Here is a 23176-nt window from a genome sequence, read left to right on the forward strand (position 1 = left end):
TGATTTTTAAATAATTGCCACTATATTTTTGGTTTTTATGAATTTTAATTTTAATTTTATTATAATTATAATTATAATTATAATTATAATTTTTCGATTTTACTTTCTTATTATATTTATATAAATGATAAGTATGCTTTCATTATTAAATATATAATTTTTCATTGTTATAATTATGGGTTTATAATATCATATCACTCTATTTTAGTTTTTTCATAATTTTTGTTTTGTTTTTATCATTTTTAACTTATTTAATAAGTACTAATATGACTCTACTCACCTAATAGCATTTTCTCCTAAAAGCTTAGGAGAACCAAGTATTAGCCCAACCTAGTTACGGGTATAAGAGATGGGCTACCCTAGTTAAAGGTATAGGGATGGCAAAAGTTTGGAGGAGCCAAGGACCCCCACCCAATAACTTAGCTTCGCCCCTACAAGTAACACCTCAGTAGCAAGATAGGAATCCAAAAGTCTAACCAGCCAACGCTATTGCATCAGAAATTGAACTGAGTAGACACATTGCTTGAGCTAAAAAAAAAGTACAAGGACCAGTACCCTAACCATTCGACCACTCAGTCCAACAATAATGGCAGTCAAGAAAACGGTCACCCCAGAGTAACCATAATCCTCAGGCCTTGAGTAATTGAGTTCATCATTCAAAAGTCTAACACAATTAGAAACAAACTCCACAAATGCAGAAAGATCATGATCTGATGACCTCAATAAGACCCTAAAGGCTCTAAGTTACGACTATTACACCCCTCTAAATGTCTCTCAAACATAGATCATGCTAGAAGTTTGAGACAAACCCTCCTTAGGTGACCTCACAAGCTCAAATACAATTGAGGAGTTTAGAACAGGTATTGCAGATTCCATTGAGGTCATGGAGAGGACACCAAGGAATGTAGAGAACTCAAAAACAAAATTAAGTACCTCATTTGAGGAGGATACCTTTGTCATCTTGTCTCCCATAAACGAAACACAAAAGACAAAACTAGGGACAAGCACCTTATCTTGATACAAGCTAATGGAAAGTGTTAGAGCTGGTATTTTGGAAGCTTGAAGAAGTCTTAACTTAAATAATGCCAAACTTACTCCATAACATTGACTAGTAGTAGAGTATTGTTTGAACCTTCTAATTTAGGCCTCATCTCAGATAATGCCAAACTGACCACCGAGTATGGCTCACTAAATGACCTAACCAATTTAGGCATGGTAGGGAACAATGACCGAGTAGTTAAGCCACTAAGTCAAGCTTTGTTGATGCATTGGTCACATTTATAGGCCAAGACCCGAACACTAGTATGTATAAGCCAAGCTTGCCCATAAGGGATTGAAGATTCAATCAAGGAGTTGAATGGCTCAAACAAAAAGGACTTCACACAAGTTAGCCCAATAGACCAACATAGCTAAATTGAAGAGCCAAACCATCTTAGCCATAAACCTGACTTGACTAAAATAGGCCTCAAACAAGCCTCTTCGACAAGTCTTCTTGGTTAGGCTAACTCGATCTTTGACCATATGTAGTTTTAACAACATCGGACAGGCCACCTTGGGTTTCATATAATCATAACAAGTAAAAAACTAATAAAACAACCAGGCATTCATGATTTGTAGTCTTAAGAGCTTAGATGAAAACAAAAACTTCCATTACTTTTCAAAAAATTGCCTTAAACTTCTACGACCTTCAAATTATAAAAAAGAAGAAAAAAGACAAGAACAAAGTTTCACAAGTGTTAGGAGTGTCCACAGTTCGGTTAATTGAACCATGGACATTTTTTGCAAACTGAACCACTCCTATTGGTTTTTCAATATCTCCAAACCAAAATTGAACCGGTACCACCGGTTGACCGGTTCGATTTTTCAGTTTTTAGTTTTTTATATTTATAATATATTATATAAATATATGTATTAATGTAATATTAAATAATAAATGATATATAATATATTATAAATATTATAAAAATATAGTATATATAATATATTTATAAATAGATTATTATAAATATAATATATGTATATATTTATATATAATATATATAAAATATATGGCATATATTTAAAACATATATAAAAATACATATAAATATATATACTAGTTAGTTTGGTTAATCGTTAGTTTTTTCTAGGGTAACCAAAAATTGAACCGGTCCTTCGATTTTTCAAAAATACCAAACCAAAACCGAACCGACCGGTTCAGTCAACCGCATTTTTCGATTCGGTTTTCTCGGTTTGGTTTGGTTTTTCATGGACACCCCTAACAAGCGTGTAGGCCCACTACAAGCATAAGAAAAAAGAAGAATCATGTTGAACTAGGGGGCACATTGTTAGTCCTTAGTGTGGCTACCTCCTTAGCAGTTTATGAAGGTGACTACCCCATACTCATTCTGGGCATCATGGTGGTCCTTCAATGCCTTATATGTAGCTATGACACAGGTCCCTTCATCAACCAATCAGGCTTTGATCCTAGCAACCTCTTGCTTGGCCTCCTCAGTTTTCTCCTTCATTGCATGAGCCCTCTCAATGGACACTTTCACCATGGCTTTCAACATTTTGGTCTTAACCTTACGGGCCTCCTCCTCCTTTAGCATCTCGCTGAACTGTGTTGACATTTGGTGGGGTGATTACAAACAATGTTCATAGTGAAGACACCCTACAAAAGAAGATTAGTTAAAACAACATAGGAAAAATGAACCAAGAAATGTGAATAGAATGAAAGCATACCGACTTTAATTGCCTTCACATAGGCATGGCATTGAAGAATCTTGATAGAGTAAGACTTGGCCTCCTCTCGATCCTTGGGAAGGTAGATCTCTTAGGCCAACACCTCGACCACTCGACTATTCCTCATAGAGTTGACCTCAGTGATAGGGACATGTCCCAACTTAGAGGTCCCTATCCCAACTTGGTTGTTGTTTAGGATCTTAATATGTTCTTGAGTGGCCGTTTGGGTGACCACCACCTATCTTGACTCCATCTTGACACGCTTCCATTTTTTCATGTGATCATGCAAACCACAATGATCAATCATATCTTTATCAAGTAAGAATAAACATCAATACGAACACAAGCTTGGTCAGCTTGGGGTACATTCCTTCCTAAGTTTGCTCGAGTCAACCCAACCTCAACTAGCCTAGCCTCAGACAAGAACTCCTGGATGTTGATCAACATTGACCAAACTCTTGAAAATCCTATGTTTTCACCCAACCAATTCAAGGTGTTTTAAGCTAGTCATAGTGGCTAGCCATCTCATCGGCAACCTCCATGCCTCCAACCCAATCACATAGAAAAACCATACATTCCAAGAATAATTAGAAGAAGGAGCCCTTGAAAGGCGAGTGCCCTTACTCTGGGCCATGAAGTTTCTCCTCTTAAGGGATCCTTAATCTCTAGACCAAGCTTGCCCCTAGCACAAGAGAAACTAACCTCGGTATTACCATCCTCAGCCCCCACATGAACCTTCGGATCCTCATCCCCAATGGTCTTTGAAGCTTGGCCTTAAATTCAAAAGTAGACTCATTCCTGACTTGATTACTATAGGCCTCAATCTCCCTAACCTTGGCCATAATGGTTTGTTCACTAATCAACTTTGTTGTCGAGCCAAAATGCTCAAACCCACTATCAGAATAACTATAACTAGAACTAGACAATAACATAATAGAAAGAGAAAAAGGAACTTGTTAAACCAACCTCCTAGACCAAGGGTGTCAACAAGTACTGAGTGGAACTCCCAAATGACCTCTCTTTACTTTACTCCCCCAAGCTTTAAAATCAAATGACAAAGTCTTAATCACTCGGGATTCCTCATTATAAAGGGTTCCTAATGGCTTAAATCAACTTGCCACCAACTATCCAAATTTTACTCTGATATAACAAATGCAATGTGTTCCTCATTTTAGAGGTCACTCTAACAAGTGCCTCTAAAATTAAAGTGATGCATTAATGACCAACACTCATGGCAACCATATGTGCGGGAGCAATGCAACCCTTGTGATTGCACATATGACCGACAACCCTTGAGATCTGATCTTTATTATCCACCAACATTGTCAACACCTAATTTTTGTTCGATCCCCTCTCCAACCCACTTCTTGCACTTCGAATAATTGATCAAACCCCACCATTCTTTCTAGAATGTGTCAAAACACCAAGAAACCAAATTTTGGCTCATATAACCTCACTTCCTTTGTCAAATCCACAAGATTCCTTTCCAATGGTTCCGATTTCACCCCATCACCACACTAGTCACACCAGCCATAGATCTCCATCGTCTCGATCCTATTTAACCAATCAGACCTCAACACTATGATCAAAAACCCAAAAAAACCAGTACACCAATTTTCACTTTATTCACTCGTTTAATTATTAAATTGGAAAGATTATGTTCCAATGCATCGAATTAAATCACCCCATTAGGTCCACCCCTTCACTTAATCCCCCCTTGGTCCATTGGACCAATTAGGACAAGCCAAATAAACCAAAAGAACTCAAAAGCCCCAAAGGAACCCTTCTTGACCCTAGAAATTAGTTATATAAGGGCCATTAAGGCCACTTCAAAATTATGTTTTCTGCCACTGAATTGTCAGATTCAAACATGACATGAATATATTAAAAAATAACATCATTGGGCATGAGAAAACCAATGGAAATTATGAGAACCTTGGATTGACTGAATAAACCCTTGAAAATCTTCTAAAAAAGTCTATTAGATTGAGTTTTTGGGGTTTCTTTGCATGCTTAGGCATGCCTGAAGACTTAAACATGTGGTCAATTGTCTTAGATTTGGTCCGGCCTTGCTATAAATAAGATGGATTTTTAACTTTGAAGGCAAATTTTTAGAGAAGAAAAACCAGAGCAGAGAACCCCTACTCGAATCCTCAACCATTTCAGCTAGGAACTTGTGAAAAAATCTTAATTCCATATTGGAACCCACCAAAAACACCCCCATTTTCACCCTGATTTTACGTCTCAACCTTCCAAAGAGACAAAGCCATTCTCAAATCTTCAATCCTATGCCTCAAGAAGCGGTTGCAAGATCTTCCTTCGTATAGAAATCTCAAAGTACACCGTTCTTGAGCTCTAAAATTATTGCTATAAAGTTTAGTCAAGGCTACACTAAATAGGTAAGTTTCTTAACCTGCATTGTTGGGTTTTCATTCTTGTTAGTTGTTTTGCATTAGTATCATTCTAGAAATCTTTAGTTTAATTTTGGATTGATTAAGACGAGAGATCTAAACTTGTGAAATCTTTCCTTTTAACTTCATGTAATCTTAAAATTAGAGAGAGAGGGGCGAGGGATTTATGGGAAATTAGTACCTAAATACCGATAACATCCCCTTAAATTTGAGATTGAAAGATGTTAGAAGGGATTCTGTTTGCAAATAATAGAATTCTGTGTTTATTAATTTAAAGTTTTGCAAAGTCGAGAGCCTATACAACTCCCATATTGGGTTGTCATTTACCTTCCCTCCCCCAATCCTAGCAGATTTAGAGTCTCTTGGTAGGTGGAAGATGGAGTTACTATTTTCAAAACAAAATCAACTTTTTGGAATTTATAGAGGATCCATTTCCTCTTAAGTTGGGTGGCGTCTCCTTTCATTTGAGCTAGCCATGAGATTCTTGGAACTCACAAACATTACTTATTTTGATTGAATTGACCTTCCACTACTCAAGTAGCACGATGATTGCCTCAATCTTGAATGTGGAAAGGCAAATGATGAAGCCTATACGTGCAGCCCAAACCCAAGTTGTCATGTGTCCTAGAATGTACTAAAGATCTCTCAGAGACCTGAGCCACTTAGCCATTTATTTGACCAATCAATTTCATACGAATGTACAAGGTACACTCAAATAAGGTTAAGCCACCAAGATCCACAAGCCCGGTAGTCATCTCTTCCTACAAGACTAGGAATCTTCAAGGAGTATGACATCCCTCCTATGTATAGGTATGGTGTCCCTAGAAAAAAAAAAGCTAGCAATACACAACACTCTTTAGCTCATTACTTCCTTGCTTCCTTGCTTTCCCGACCAACCTCCTCATTTGCTGGCTTAAGCATCAAAGAGCTCACATTGGGGAGGTACCTCGGGATTCTTTCTATTTGTAGGTTTTGAATGTACCTCGATTTGACTACTCACCTCAATTTATTATCTTTTCTCCTCTTTATTTGTTGGCCAGATTTTGACTACAATAGAGTGCATTATTAACTATCAATACGTGTTTAAAGAGGTTAACCAAGTTGCTAATTGGCTAGCCCACGAGGCTAATGGTGCATTTGGTTCCTGCGATGGGAATGGGAAAATGGGAATATTCCCATTAGAATGGTGCAACCCCAGTGAGAAAAGAAAAGCGTGAGAAAATTTTATCAAGTTCTTCCTCTCAGCCCTACATAGATGACCATCATCGCCTACTTGTGTTCAAAATGGTTGAGCCACCGTCATCATTTCCGTTGATCTCCAACTAAGGAACAACCATAACCATGACCACTGATGACCAGTGACTATTTTCATACCACTTTTGGGGTTGTTGTTCTCCTTGTGCCGTTATTCTCCTTATAGATCTCACTTGTATCTTGTGGATTTAACGTTATCTTGCGATCTGTTACATGTAGGGTTGAAACATTCTTGCCAAACCGCGCCAAGGTAAGAGATCTCATCTTTTTTCTATGGAAAACGATTGAATGCTTGTTTTAATCTATAAATCTACTTAAAAATGTTAGATTTTTGTGTGGTTTTGTTCCCATTTTCCATAAATCGTCCATTTGATCGTTAGATCAGTTTATTTGCATCATTTTTGATATTTATTATAGGTTATTATTGTGTTAAATACCATGTTCTTTTTGGCCATTTTTTCTAATGAGTAATTGGTGAATATGAGAAAAATTACTAGGCCCTATATGAGATAATAGAGTTAAGATTGCTCTCTTCTATTGAGATACTATTCAAGGCTTGTGCTTTGAATGCCTCTAAAAGCATTGATTGTAGGTCCAATAGAAAGTTCTAAATTACCCCATGAGGAAAAACTTGATTGCAAAATTTTAATCCTTAATTTGGTACCAATTCATCAAGCTGTTTTGGTGGCAAAAGGTCATTCCTAGTAACCTTCACAGTTGAATCAACTCTTTCCCGCCTAGAGGCATTAGCAAGAAAGGGAGAACCCTCTAAAATCTTGTACCTTTTGCAGTTTGTTGGCACATTTTGAAGGAGAGAAACTACAAGACCTTTAAGGGGGAAATAGCAAGAGACTCAAAGAATGATTGGCATGGTTGAAAGAACAATCTTTTTCTTGTGCATCCACATTGAAGGATTTTGATGGTCTTCCCTTTTTTTCCACTGAAGTAATGATTTGGACAATATTACTTATAATCCTTAGTCAGGGGTGGTTGTATCTTTGGTGTAATTGTGCAAAGGCCTATAACCTGTTGCATGATCCTCTTGTATGTAGGCACTGGTTTATAGTGTGTCCTCTTCCCACTAAAAGCTAAAGAGATAAAATCAAAGAAGTGAAATGAGAAGGATAAGAGAAGAAAGAATATGTGAGGCATTCCCCCACCCACCAATGGTCTCTATTGATCCTTCTTTCCCAAGTGGATAGTGTTCTTTACCTATGCTGGACATGTGTGAGATTCTAATAGTCCATGGATTCTTAGGGGTAGAATTTTTGTGGGTAAAATTTCACAAAATATATAAACTTTTTGGGGGAAAAATGCTAATTTTGATTATGTCCCCGAGTGTTTTTTTTTTTTTTTGAACTTTTATTTCAATGAATTAGACTCCCAGACACATACCGACTCCTTGTGTCTGTGTCCATGCAACTGCCTTCCAAGAACTAAACCTAACCTCAAGTTTTCATGTATCATTTCTAATAATAATAAAAAAAAAAGTGTTCAAACACAACGGATTTTCTTATAATATTTACATCTTAACATGTTAATTGATACAATTCAAAAGACATTGGTTGTTGATTTGATATGAAGAGTGAAGAAAGATCTAGACAACAGAACATTTGAATGGTGACCCATAACAATTTATCATTGAAAATTATATATTACAAAAAGGGAGTTGTAGTTGGAAATACCAGGTAAGGAGATGGATGCTAGTTTAGGGGGTGCGATAAGAGACAAATGGGAATACGAACAATCGTTTTATCAAATTTGGTTGTCACGTGGCAATGAATGGAATACAAACTATTTTACTTATGCCATGTGGCAAAAACACACGTACATGTCAGTGAATGTATCATATTATTGCTTTTGTTGGTGTGAACAATGCCTAACAATTGATAATATCACATTGCACAACTAATAAATTTTCTCAAGAAACAAATGCAAGAAAATGAATCCTAAGCATATTCTTTCTTGAGAAACAAATACAGGATGTAAAACTGAGAAAAAAAATTATTCTTTTCCCATCCCATTCCTTCTCATCCCATCATTTCTCATCTCATCCTTTCTCAACAACCAAACGGATCATAATGTTCTTAGTCCTTTTATTGTTCCATGGAATTTGATACTTGGCCATACAACGAGGGGGTAGCTCACCCTCCATTATGTTAAAAATCCCCAACTTTGGTTGCAACGAGAATAGATCCCAGTCCCAGGTCTTTGCTACAATGAAGTAATGAAGGCCCTTTTCCTTGACTATATTTATATAAAAAATAATATGAAAATTAGCCTTGAGGGACCAACACCTTTTCTTGGTAGAATATATATTCACTAAAACAAAGAAAGGCTGAAACCATAGAACCAAACACAAAGAAAAAAAAAAAACAATAGAAAACTAACAGCTAAATAAAGCTAAGACCACACACAAAGACTGAGCAAGGAAACAAGACAGATCAACACTTCATGTTAGTTATGGGTTCATTACATTGGTTTAGGCAAGGGTTGGCCTCAACAAAACCTAATTCGACCAAAAATTGCATCCAAGTGAGACCTCATTTGTTTTTCAATACGCAAGTAATGTGCATTCGCCTAGGCAAAATGATTCCCGAGCAAGTTGCAATGCCAGTGTTTTTGCACCAATGCTTACTCGGGTTAAGACTTAGGAGGAGATTTTGATGCTTTTTTGGCAGGTGAGTATGCAACTTACCCACTCACCTAGGAGAGTATTGATTACGTGGGGAGTTGATACTCTTTTAGAAATAATCTTTTCATAGGACCCATTATACTGAATAATGAGGCTAACCCCTTGATATTGGTAGACGAATGAGGCCTTAGAGGCAAGACTAAGTATATCCCAAGACGTGAAGCTGGAATTCGGGCTACAATAATCCCAACTCAACCGGTTAAGCCATCCCAACAGACCGCAACTAAACCGACCTTATTATATAGGGTCTAAGTAACAAAGGGATTCCTTGCAAATGGCAACTCTACACACAATATGAAAGCATGAAAATCCAATCGCATGTTGGGAATATCTCTCCATGAATTTAACACATGGACTAAAGTTCCCAATTTGTGCTGGATGCTATACGAGCATTGCATTACATGTTCCGATGAAATTGGGGTGGGATCGGTTTTGGTTGTTCCGAACCAATTATGACCCGGACCGAATATAATGTACAAATATGTTAACTTGTTATGAGCTGGGCTGGGGTTCAGGTTTTGCCTAAATTTAAATGGGCCCAGCTCGAGCTTTGTAAAGAACTACCGCTTATTAAGTATAGCTGTCGATTGGAAGCCACGTGTCCTCATGAGTATCGGGTCGGTTTCGGATCTATTCAGATCCGCACCAGCCCTGACCCATTGACAGCACAGCGCCAGTGAAAAATATAACTCCGTTCTTGTGCCGTATGAAGGAATCATGTGCTTGATTCCGATTGTCCATTCCGCAAGGAACCATCTCGATCGGCCGTGCATCCGCAATTGATTGATTCTCCATCCAGTCTTAAAAAGTCCAATCCATTAATCTGACGCCACGTGTCCTCATGAATCTTAACGAACGCGCTCTCTTTGGAGCAGTAACCCGTGGGAACTGAGGCAACCTGTGGCCCCCTCGATCATTGACACGTGGAACCTAACGAATGGGTTAGGCTGTTTCACAGCAGACCGTCACCCTTAATTTAATAGCGCGGGGCCAACTTGCAGCCTGTCACCACTAGGAGCAGCGTGGAAGATTCCTGGTCGTCGAGATCAGGCTTCCTGGACGATCGTACAGCTGAGCCACTAGGCAGGCCCCCACCTCCTTCTTTACCCCGGGAGGCGGGATTATTTGGTTCATGTGAAGTGAACGTACGAGATAAAAAAGGAAAAGGTGGGCCTCGTGGTTCGTGATAAAAGCCCACTAGCCTTCCCGCTCTCCCATCCTCTCTGTCTCACTGACTCCTCTGGAGCCTGAACTCGAGACAGATGTACCTGCTGCTTCTCAGGAACCTTATCTTGTGGGCCCTACCCAAACTAATAATTATTGCTTTCCATTATTTATAAAGGTTAGCTTAGCTTAATCACCTAATTATTTAATTAACCCACTAATTACAGAGAAAGATTCCGCTTAAATGAAATCCCTCCACTCCTTTGCCGGAATATCACTGGCCGCCCCTCTCTGCCTGCTCCTACCCAGACACTAATTAAAAATCATTTATTTATCCAGCCCATACGTCACCGTCACCGTCAATCCTTAACGGCGTTACAAACCCGTTTCAACCCGGGATTACCAACCATTAATTACTCCTTTCATTTATGTCACATGGTCTACATTGGGGGGGGGGGGGCATTGTCAATTTGCCATATTTTTGCCGACCTTTTAAAGTGGGTTCTCGCAAAAGTGGAGAAACATAGTTCCTTGGACCGAGTTACCCCTGGTCATTGCATAAAATTGCCCGTTGAGACAGCCTGCCAATTTGTTGTTTCACCAAAAGCAGGTGGGGTGTTTTTTGTAATTCGCCTATCTTATATTTTTGAGAAGAACGTCTCGAGACGGAAATGCCCCTGGGAATCTTGGATGGGAGTCCCATTTGGAATGTTTTCCTCTTTCCCCCTAAAGCTAGGGCAGGGAACTGGTGCATTGCCCAAGTGCCGACAGCCATGCACGGCACACGTGGGCAGCGGGCAGAGTATCCGGACCCAATGTTGAATTGGGTCCCACCCTCAGAGGACCTGCATGGTCAAGATTCATTTGACGTAGATGACTGCAGAGCCCTTCGATTTTGTAGCCACATTAATTGACCCAGTACGCGTCCATACAGTTATATTTAGTCGTAGCGATGTGATCTCAGCCATATGATCTTCGGAGCCGGACCATATGGGTCCCACTCGAGGAGACATGCTGAATCAGAAAAAATCAAACAGTTGCAGTCCATTTGGATTCTTCTATGGCAAAGAAGGGTTTAGCTGTACGAGATCAAATTTCACTAGAAATCTCATGGATGTTACTCATCAATGCCTGGTGGGTCCGGGTTGCTGCAGCGTGCCGCCCGTGTGACTCGACTGCTGGTAAAGGGTGGTGGCAACACCGTAATTTTGGCACAAAATGGGGGGGGGGTAATAAAATAGCGTATCCATGTGAGAAAGTGAAGTAATTTTCTTGGTTTATTTTATATTATTTTTGTTATTTCTTTAATATATATTGTTTTTACTTCTTTTTGCGCGTGGAGAGGAAGCTTGTAGGGGTTTCAGGGCACGCTTTGGGTCGGTGTTTTCTACTGAGAAGATTGTGCGCATTGCGCACTCATCGGTTGGCCTTGACACCTCGAGAGAGAAAGCCTTGATAAGCAAATGAGAATTTAAATAAAAAATTAATGAAGAAAAAGCAAGAAGTATTTAGAGAGAGAAAGTAGGAGAGAGAGAGAAGCATTGGGTGTCTCTCCGGAGGAAAAGCTGAAGTGAAAAAGAGGTAGCAGCAGCAATAGCAGCTGCAGAAGTTGCAGAGGGACAGCGATTTTGCAGAGGAGGTGTAGGCTCCGCATCGTTAAACGTCGATCAACTTTGGACGCTCTTCGATCCGTCTCTCTTTATTTCATCTCGTTTTCTTAAATCTCGGGGATCATTGTTCGGGTGTTTCAGGAATCGAAATTGGAGCGAGATTTTTCTCGGCGATCGAGCTGTGGATTTGTGGTATTCCGTTTTTTTAACCCGGTAAATCTTGAGATCTTCTTGGAGAATTTGGAGGAACCGAGGCTGTTCTCGTCAGGAGAAGGAGGAGTATTTTAGGGTTTTCGGTCGGGGAGAGGCCGGACTATCTGAGACTCTTGAGCATATTCTAGCGGATTGCGGTTGGAGGAAGCTTGACTTTTATAGAGGTAACGTCTGGACTCTGGGTAGTTCCGGAGATTCTACGTTTCTGAAAGCAAAAAAGGGGAAAATTTCTTTGAATCTATTGATTTCATTTCGTTTTCCCCCGTTCGCGACCAAGAGGAGACTTTTCTGTGGAAGATTCCACCTGTTCGTACTTTACGGCGGTTGATTTCTCCACGGGAAGCTCTAAAGCTATAGCATCTCACCGCGTCCTTCCGGTCAAAATCGGTTCAAATTTGCCCGTCTTGAGTAGAATCTCCTTGCACTTAGTCGTTCTTATAAGCATTTTCTCTCCTGTGTCTGAAAATTTTCACTTTTTCTTAGAAATGTTTGGTGCAAAAAGAATGTATATAGAGGGGGAAATATGAACGATCGGGCATCTTGGTGCATCTGATCGGGATTTCTTTTGTTAGTTCAGCATTTTCTGCAATTTTTTCTTGAAAAGCTCGTTTTATCCTTGCAGACTTTGCCACTTCTAAACGTAAAAGAAGAATAGCAGAATCCAGCTCTTGAAGATCAATCAGAGTTAAAGATCGAACATCTTTGCGCATTTAAGGAGGAGTTAAGAGGGTTTTATTCGAAGTGGAGTCGGAACAATCTGACACATTTATAATCGATTAACAAGCCGTTGCACAATCACCAGCGTTATATTATGTGTCCAGTTCGTCTTTAGGCATTTCCAGAAGATGTTTGTGTAAATTGCATCGAGATCAAGGTTCAGTTTTTACTGCGTCGGTTATTAAAGAGGTTTTGGGAGAGAGTAAATAATAGGGGAACAGTGTTGGAAACTTGAAATTTCGAGTACTGAAACTAGTCTTGGTTGGTAAGAATATTAAAAGCTTCCTGTCCTCTGGAAATAATAACCTTGGCATAGAAGGAGGCTTTCTCTTCTCTGTATGAAAAATCCTCTCCCACAAAAGGGATGGGGTAGTTGAAGGCTTGAGGCGAGTGATTGGGCGACAGGTTCTGAGACTTTGTCGAATTTGACTTGAATTTACGGCTTTTGGTTGGGGAATTGTCGTAGATCGTGGACTTTTGTGGACTTCATTATCGCTCTTCCATGGAAATGGCTGCTTTAAATCAATCATCCGGAGGACCTAACTCAGGTTTGGGCTTACTCTGTCCCTCTCCCTCTCTCTCTCTTGCGCAAAAAAGAAAGCTGTATATGTAGGAATTATGTTACATGCATAAATAAATCATCTAGGATCCCTATTTTAATACTTGTTGTTTGACTATCCGCGAGGAATGCATAATTTTCTTTGAGACCTTTTTATACGAAAGAGAAATATTGATTTTCTGTCATATGTTCTCAAAAGTTGTAGGGACTGTTCCTTCAAAAGATCCATGTCCAGACTTTGTGATTTTAAGGGGCTGTTTAACAATGTATCCTAAATAGTTCTGTTGTCTGGTTATACGGCTTCCATCTTGTTCTGTTCTTTCAAACAACTCCCTTAAAGTTGTCCCTAATCTTCTATTCCTGCTTAACGATGTCTTTAAGATAATTCTCTTTCCCTGGTTCTTTACTTTTAATTTCTCCTAATTCTTTGCTTTAATCCTCCCCTTTAATAATTCCTCAAAAAAAAAAAAAATTTCTCCCCTTAATAATTCCTAAAAAAAAAATCTTCCACCTAATTACCTCCGATTTCTTAGGGTTTTGCATTCCATTATGTTGATTTGGACATCGGTTCTATTTTCTTCAACTTGCATATTCTTTAACGCAAGCTGCAAATATCTTACTTGAATTTGTAAATGGTGTTCAAACTTTTCAAACTTAACCTAGTTTTGGCTGTTCCTTTTCTGTGCTTAATATCTTCCTTTCTTTCTCTTGTTTTATGCAATATTATTTAAACTTCCCCCTTTGGCTATTCTTCATAGGGTCCTCCAGCGATCTTTTGTACAAGGAACTGTGGCATGCCTGTGCCGGACCATTGGTCACTGTACCTCGCGAAGGAGAACGAGTATACTACTTCCCTCAAGGTCATATGGAACAGGTAAAATTTAAGTTTCTGTCCACCTTATTGCAATGAAATGAAACTAGAGCATCTCTTATATAACATTTTTGTGACCAAAGAAAGGCAATGACCATGGAGCTTCAGGCAGGACTTTAATACATGGAAAGAGGCTCCCCTACCCACTCCCAAACTTCCTCCACTAAAAAATAAAAGAAAAAAAATAGGAGCTTGTGTGGATGGTTTGACAGGGAGTTACCCTGAGGGCAGACTCTCCTACATGCCATGCAAACTATCCCTGAAATTTTATTAAGTGGAAAAAAGAATTACAGGTTGGTGGCTGGGGTTGGGGGACATGAAACCTGACCCCTAGACAGAAACATGGTAATATAATATTGAGTACAATGGCCGTGATTTTTTATGTCTTTCCAATTGTTATATAATTGAACCTGAGGAGGTAGGGTATTCCAGATTGACCATCCTATATTGCTAAATGATTGTTTTCTGTTGCATTGAGGTTGGAAATCATATCAGCTAGCTTATTTCCCTCCCTGAGTGTGTGGTTGGCATCCATCTGGAGATTATTTGCCTGATATTGTACCCAAGTTTCCCAATACTACAAGCTCCATGGAGTGCTGTTTTTTGCAATGCGATATCAACAAGAATTTGAGTCTAATCTTGCACTGTTATTATGGTTTAGGCCCAGCTCTTCACTGTACTGTATTCTATCTTAGAATGGATGTGCTTTGATGTTATATATGTTACCCTTCCATAACAATGTGAGGAGGCCAGGACCAGTTTCCCTTCACTATTTCATGTTAGACTGCCATCTCCTTCATCACTTGGATTTTCTCTTGCTGCACCATCCACATACAGTAACTCAATATGGGGGCATTGCAGAAAACAAGTCTTCACCTATTGGTTTTTTTTTTTCACCTCCCAACCACATTGACATTCAAAGAGGCAGTTCATGTCTCTCTAGGTTTTGCAGCTTACAGAAAATCTTTGGGATATGGTGGTTTCTTTGTCCATTTTTCACCTTTCATATTTTGCTGCTGTCTTTTCCTTCCATTCTTTTCTTCCACCACTCTTTCCATGAGTAAATTCTTACATAAAAGATCTTACACCAGAGGGGGGAATGCACCTGTGATTGTTCATCAGAAGCAATAGCTTGCTTTCTTCTTTTTCTGCAATTTGTGCAACTGCCAACTTGGTGTGCAGAAAACTAGTATTAGTGCATTGTACATGTATGCTTTGTCCATGATTACCTGCCCAATATTATAAACTGGCTCTGCGAGCAACTTAGATTCCCCCATTGATCCTTGTTTATTTGCTAACTTGACCTTCCCAATCCAAGCAGAACTTAAAGGTGTTTCCATCCTTTCTTGCATTAAGGGAGTAACTAACCTTGGTTTTGGTTTTGTACTGACTTTGTTTGCCTTTTATGTCATTTTAAAGCTTGAAGCATCAACACATCAAGGGCTGGATCAGCAGATGCCATCATTCAATTTGCCATCTAAAATACTTTGCCAAGTGGTTCATGTGCAGCTTCGGGTAATTATACCGGGATTGCTTTCCATTCTTTTATTTATTTTTTTCATTTTTTTGCAAAACCAGAATACTCCTTGTTCTTCCTTTGTTTTTGCATCACTTGGCATTTTTTTTTTCTTTTTGGAAATGTAGGCTGAACCAGAAACAGATGAAGTCTATGCCCAGATTACCCTGCTCCCTGAATCAGATGTAAGTTCTTCTGTTCTTCTTTGATCATTTTGATCCCTAAGTTCTAATTCTAACCATCATTTGTGCCATTTTTCTCCCTTATCTATTTCCTTTTTGTGTGTTTTTGTCTGCTAATATAATTTTTGTGCTTCACTGAGGATCAGCAAAGTGAGGTCACCAGCCCAGATCCTCCATTACCTGAACCTCCAAGATGCACAGTCCATTCTTTTTGCAAGACACTAACTGCTTCTGACACAAGCACGCATGGAGGTTTCTCTGTTCTTAGGAGGCATGCAGATGATTGCCTGCCACCATTGGTGAGCTTCTATGATAAATGTTCTATTCATTTTTTGATCTTTAATACTGCAGTTAGCTTTGTCTTCTTTTATCCAACTTTGGGTCTTTCCATCTTTTTAGGATATGTCCCAGCATCCACCTTGGCAGGAATTGGTTGCAACAGATCTGCATGGAAATGAATGGCATTTTCGTCATATTTTTCGAGGTAGTTCTCTTTGTAGTCAACTTGTTTATTTTAATGTCTTTAGTTTAAATGATGGCTGTCTGAGATATAGAACAAACATGCAAGTAAAGATATTATTTGTCTATTGGGTTTTCTATGCTGGGAACGCACACAAACTCGCAACTCAAGTGGTTGAAATCTACAAAGAATAATCCCTAAGGAGGGGAAACAATCTAAAATACTCTACAACTATGGTTTCTATGTTTGTAAAGGTGACTTTGATAGAAGGATTTGATAGCTGTTGATTAGATTGAGTGTCTGAATTCGTTAAGTTAATCTTGGAATACATCCGAGTTAGGGATTCAGCCTCAAAAGATCTTGAAATACAATGGTGTGTCAAGTTGCTTCAGAGACAGCACTACTAGTAAGTTGCCCTAGGGCCTTGGTGTGTAGGTGCAACAAGAAAATTGATTAAAAACATGGTTGAAGGAAGGTATGTTCACTTGTTTCATCATGCTGTGCAAAATGGCAGCATGATGAAAAATGGGTGTTCATTTCAGATAACATGATGACTTTTCATCCAAAATTTGTTTGGTAGGATAGTTGGCTTTTTTATATAGCTTGCATGTCATGCATTGATATGGATCTTTACCTACAGCAGTTTCATGCTGATTTGAATTAGAAGATCATTTTAGTAACTTGTTATCTTAGCTTGTTCTGATACCAACTTGTTAGCATTGGTTATTACCTAAAATGCTAAATCTAGAATGCTAAACATTACTTGCAGGGCAACCCAGGCGCCACCTACTAACTACAGGGTGGAGTGTCTTTGTTAGTTCCAAGAGATTAGTAGCTGGTGATGCATTTATATTCCTAAGGCAAGTTTTAGCACACAAAATGCAATTAGTATGTTCCAACTTTATTTCCATTCAGTTCATTAATTTGTTGCATCTAACTTATTATTATTTTTTATTATCAGAGGTGAAAATGGAGAGTTGCGTGTCGGAGTGAGGAGGCTCATGAGACAGTTAAACAATATGCCATCATCTGTCATATCAAGCCACAGCATGCATCTTGGGGTTCTAGCTACTGCATCTCATGCCATTGCAACTGGAACTCTTTTTTCTGTATTCTACAAGCCAAGGTTTGGTAGCTCTTTTCTCTTTTGTGCATCTCAGTTTTTCACAGGGTTGTTAAGGGATCGCACTGTTTTCCTTTTTCCTTTTATTTTGGGACAGGTGAAACATCTATATCTTTTGAATATTTAATGTGCTTATCCACATGATTTTTCACAAGTTTTGAGTGTTAAAAGCACCTGATGAAAAAAAAATCTTATGTTTGGTAGTTTCTTATCTATCAAAAAAAATCTTATGTTTGGTAGTTTCTTATCTATCAAAAAAAATCTAAGCTGTTCTCTGGATTGAAATTGCGTGAATCATATTTGGATAACCAAGTCACTTACCAGTTTTTGGATTGTCAAGTTTCTGAAAATTTCCCTTATCTTGTTATTAATTATTGCTGTTTGTTAGATTGGAATAATACAATGTTTTGCTGAACCACATGAAAATTTTCTGTTATTGATAAAAAAATTGCTGAACTTGCTTTGCCAGGACGAGTAGGTCTGAGTTTATCATAAGTGTCAACAAGTACCTTGAAGCTCGAAACCACAAGCTATCTGTTGGGATGAGGTTTAAGATGAGATTTGAGGGTGAGGAAGCTCCTGAAAGAAGGTATATAGGGTATTGAAATGCTCAATTTTATTTATGTTAAGCTAAGTAACATTTATGGATCGGCTTGCTTCTTTTTTACTTCAACAGATTCAGCGGTACCATAATTGGTGTTGGGGAAAATGCATCACCATGGTGGGCAGATACTGAGTGGAGATCCTTAAAGGTAAATGTGTTTCTGTTTTTAAGCTTTTATTTAGCTTGAAGTCTCTCCACAAGATATTTTGTTACATGCATTTCATGGCAGCATTTGGCTCCGGGGTTAATGCTAATTAGGCAGGTGCTTTAACATCCTGTTTGACCATCAGATATCAAAGATTTCTTTCACCTTTCACATGTGCTTTGTTCTCATCGTTGCAACTAGAAGTCCCATACAAGATGGATTTTTTTTGGCCCACCTGGGGTTTTATTTCACATGTCTTGGGCATGAATTCTATGCACCAAGGCCTCCCTAAGAGCCTCGAAAAGATGTTATGATGGCTTTAACCTGCTTACTTTTGGAAAATTTGTTGAGTCTTATCCTTTCAGTTTGAGTGTCAAATTTTGATAGTCTTGCCTGTGGTTTTCCGTTTTCCGTAATTGTGGTGGGATTGTAGGGCCACAAGTTGGGTATTTGATAGTCTTGCATGTGATTTCCCATAATTGTGGTATGATTGTAATAAGTTGGGTACTCAATTTGAAGAATTTACACTATATCTGATCCCTTAAAATTTTTATAAATGTTCAATCTAAGCCCACCCAAATTGCACCCATAGATTAGCATTCAAATAACTGTGGCATGACATCTCTCTACCTTGAAATTTGATTGATTATCCCCATGTTAGGTTCAATGGGATGAACCTTCATCAATTCCACGACCAGATAGAGTTTCACCATGGGAATTGGAGCCACTTGTGGCAACTGCTCCTTCAACCTCTCAGCCAGTGCAGAGGAATAAAAGGGCACGGCCACCAGTTTTACCTCCTCCAACATCAGATGTTTCAGTTTTTGGTAAGAATGCTTGCTTTTAGTCTCTCTCTCTCTCTCTCTCTCTCTCTCTCTCCACAGTGATTGTAAGGGGAAAGATTTTATTCTACATGTGTTCAGGAATGTGGAAATCTCCAGTTGAGTCTTCTACTTTTTCATATTCTGGTCTACACCGTGGCCGAGATCTGTATCCATCACCCAATTCAACATCCCTCTTCTCCTCAGTCACTAAGGCCAATTCCCTGGGATTCAATGGAAATAGTTCTCCAGCTGCTGTGACCAGTAATCCAGTGAATTGGTCTAACAGAGCAGAAGCTCCAGCTGAGTCTGTTACCCAAGCCATTAATAGAGAATCTGGTGAAAAGCGACAGGAGACTTCTAGTGGCTATCGTCTATTTGGGATTCAGCTTGTCGACAACTCCACTTTGGAGGAAACCTCACCGGTGGTTACTCTCTCCGGAATTGGTGAAGATCAACCTGCTCCTTCTATGGATGCTGATTCTGACAGGCAATCTCAGCCATCAAATATCAATCGATCGGATAATCATGCAGTAAGCAGTGAACCTGAGAAATCATGCCTGAGGTCTCCACCACAAGAGATGCAAAGCAGACAAACTCGAAGTTGCACTAAGGTAATTTAGGCACTGCATCCACTTTCAGGAAATGCATTCTTCAACCTGGAATATAATAATCCTTTATCCAGAGTACTTGAGCAAAAAGGCTGCTACCAACTTGTCATTCAGCTGTCACTTCAGCCATTATCAAATGGCCTCCAAGATCAATTCCTAGGACAGATCCATGTCGATTGTTGTTTGTCACTGACATGATTAATTGAGTTACCATTTTATATCAGACCTGCGAGATAGAATCTTTCAATGGTAGCCTCTTATACTTTTCCTAATGTAAAATAACTAAATTAGGCTACTGTGGTATACAAGAGCGTATAAGATATCCTTTGAAGATTATCATATTCCCTGATAGTTTTAACCCTTCTGTGAAGGGGGAAGGGATTTTTGGTCATGGGTTTTTGATAGATGATTCATTTAGAGAAGGAAAGGAATCTAGATACACTGGAATCTTACATGCAGTAGTTTAGTAGGTAAAGGATTAAAAGATATGTGTTCCTATCTTCATTCTTCTATTCGTGGGGCAAGTTAGAAAAACAACATTCTCATGTACAAAGCCTTAAGTTGAACATGTCAATCAGTCTGAGCAATTCTAGTATCACAGTCCATGTCGATCTTGGAGCCCTCTGGATGTTGCATTTTGTCCTTTGGTCATGGAAATGCTATTTTTGGGCACTCCTGTGAAGCTAGTGTTGGCCTTACTAGTCATCTGATAAAAGAGAATGTTCAGAACTCCCTCAAAGGTTGATGTCTTGGGAGACAAATCTTTGTAACTGGTGGAATGGGATGGACTGGGTAGGTGAGCAAATGGGAAAATAGACTGCCTGTGGGCACCAGACATGGCATTTCTCTCAAAATGAAATGCCATTTTTCTTGGATGGTAGTTTTTTTTTTTTTCTCTTATTATCCATGCCTGTGGGCACCGGACATGGTATAAAAGGCATGTTTCCATGAGTGAGTGCATTCATCCATCTTTGTTGGAATGGTAGAGAGGTTGACATGCAATAAGTGGCTTTTGACTATTAGATACTAAATGTAGACCGTTAATGCAATAATTGTATAGGTTCACATGCAAGGGATGGCTGTTGGAAGGGCTGTTGACTTGCAACGGTTTGACTGCTATGAGGACCTTCTCCGAAAGCTTGAAGAGATGTTTAACATTGAAGGCGAGCTCTGTGGGCTGAAAAAGAAATGGCAAGTTGTTTACACTGATGATGAAGATGACATGATGATGGTTGGGGATGACCCCTGGCAGTTAAGTGTGAATGGGCCTCTATTTCTATTTTATGCACTAATTACTCAATCCCTGACATTTCTTAGTTATGAGAATTTGTTAGACTCAGCTATGACTTTTCTGAACATAACAAATATCAACCCCTAGTATAGGGTGTTGAAACAAACACAAGGTGAATTACAACACTGCCCACAACATAGTTTTATATGTTCGCAAAACTTTGAAAATGAAGATTTGGTTTTGGAGTCGCAACTTAGGAGTATGCAAAATATCATTTGGGAATATTGAGGATGAAATTTTGGTGATTTATTTCATCTAAAGTTTTTGATATAATATTAAGATGATAATAAACCAATTATATAAATACGAAAAATACTATTATAAAATATTTAAAATTTTCATTTTTACAAAATTTAGATTTAGAAATTTGAAAAATTCCATCAGACCAAGGGTCTGAAATTATTTGAGCCTAAAATCTTGGTAGCATGCATATGCTATTACAATCATACAACTTTAGGAGCTTGCTTCTGTTGAGAATACCCAATGGACTAAAGGTTTGAAGTTGGTTGAATTTAGTAATTCATCCAGGTGTCCTTGAAATGGAGGGATGCGCTAGATCTGCCCTTTCCCAGATTGGTTTGGGGGGGGGTCATTCTAGTCTGTTGCAGATCTACTATAGAATGAAGAAAGCCAATCAGTAAGTTATAATTTGGCAGGATGTCAATTGTTGGGGCCAGACTGCTTTGGCTGGCATTTTTCTCATTTTAAGTTGCAGTTGAATGTGATCATTATTAGTAGTTCGTCTAGTCTTTATTTGCTCAAGTTTCAAGTTCCAGTCACAACTCACAAAGTCTAGTAGGTAGGAAATAAACGTTTTCTTGGGGTTTAATGACATTTTCATAATTAAAATGAAAAGGTGTTTTGCTTTGCACTTTTTTTTCTCTATACATTGTTCTTTTGTTTTACTGATTGGTAAGCTTGAATGTTGGTTTTTGCATATATGTGCTGTTCCTCAGTGAATTCATCAACATGGCAAGGAAGATCTTCATCTACACAGCTGAGGAAGTGAAGAGGTTGTCTGCCAAGACGAAGCTTCCGGGGAGTGCCGAAGTCAAACCAGTCATACTGGATACAGAAGCAGTAGTCGGTAACGAGGACCAGTCTTCTGTGATAGGGTCTGATGGTTAATAAGGCTGCACCCATTACTATTTTCTTAGTTCGGGAGACGGAACAAAATACAAATAGAAAAAGAAAAAAAAAAAAAGAGAAGCTCCTCCATCATCGCTTCTCAAATATTTTCATTCTGGACCAGATTGGAAGGGCTTGGCACAGGGGGCGGTTAACCCATGTTGAGTCCAGTTTGGTTTGGGGTGTAGTGGGAGAGGTGAGGTGGTTAGCCTATATTGACCACATATTGGTTGGGAAGTGGTTTGCCTGTATCTTTTGTTCGTCTTTTTTTTTTTTGTTATAATTCTTGGCTTTATGTAGTCTTTTTTGCTTGTATTTTTGGGGGGAAACTTGGTAACTGAGAAGTCTGAGATATCATAGTGTAGGGATGTCGATTGTGTGAAGTTGGTAGGATACATTTGTCGATTATGCTGCAAAGGTAAAACGTAAACAGGTGGTTTATTCTGTGACGTGGATGCGCTTTTGCTGGTGTTCGTGTCGGTCTTCTCTCTCTGTTGATTCTTTTCTTGAAAATTTGTAGGACAAGAAAATAGAGGTTTGTTCACTCCATCTTCGCCCTGGCCCCATCTGACATTTTAACTGACCCCCACAGCCACACTATTTGGTCCTTGGCTTTGTGTTGGGAGTTGATGTCACGCCCTTGTGGATATACATTTAATCACCATGGTTTGCGCCACACCATGGTAGTAAGTTTTTCTATGTTTGTTTCTCAAATTCATACAAAGGGTTTCCTAAGAAATAGGGGTCTTAGTATTGATGGGGCGTTGTTTTTGTGGCGAGAAAGAGGTTCTTTGGAGTTGTGATTTTGTTAAACAAGTGTGTTTGGTAGTGGATAACAACACTCTTCGCCCCGTGGAATGATGGGCAAGAAAATCATAGAAACAATACAGATACGAAAAAGAGATGTGCTTTTATTTTATAGCAGATTTGGAAGTATAGAAATAATAAAATCTTAGTTGTTTCTTTGGTGCCCCCAAATGATTATTGATAAAGCGGCTTTGGCTTTTAAAGAATTCAGAGAGTTGAGAAACGAATCTATTTCAATAATTGAAAAAAACAAATGGAATAACATTAGGT

At 38.8% G+C, this 23176-nt stretch overlaps 1 protein-coding gene across 1 annotated transcript; it reads left to right on the forward strand.

The window, feature by feature from the left end:
- Positions 1 to 11578: 11578 nt before the first annotated feature.
- On the forward strand, positions 11579 to 22548 carry ARF1 (auxin response factor 1). Its single transcript, XM_088943572.1, has 15 exons — positions 11579 to 12235; positions 12694 to 13336; positions 14106 to 14221; positions 15638 to 15733; positions 15863 to 15919; positions 16063 to 16215; positions 16316 to 16400; positions 17146 to 17236; positions 17338 to 17502; positions 17969 to 18088; positions 18176 to 18251; positions 18910 to 19075; positions 19172 to 19683; positions 20741 to 20931; positions 21928 to 22548. The coding sequence occupies exons 2-15, from the start codon at positions 13291 to 13293 to the stop codon at positions 22097 to 22099; spliced, it is 2046 nt and encodes a 681-aa protein (XP_088799698.1). The 5' UTR covers positions 11579 to 12235; positions 12694 to 13290; the 3' UTR covers positions 22100 to 22548.
- The last annotated feature ends 628 nt before the right edge of the window (positions 22549 to 23176 follow it).

The sequence above is a fragment of the Nelumbo lutea genome, chromosome 5 (assembly GCF_056320005.1).
Source record: "Nelumbo lutea isolate HS-2025 chromosome 5, American lotus-T2T, whole genome shotgun sequence".
In the NCBI taxonomy this organism is placed as follows: Eukaryota; Viridiplantae; Streptophyta; class Magnoliopsida; order Proteales; family Nelumbonaceae; genus Nelumbo; species Nelumbo lutea.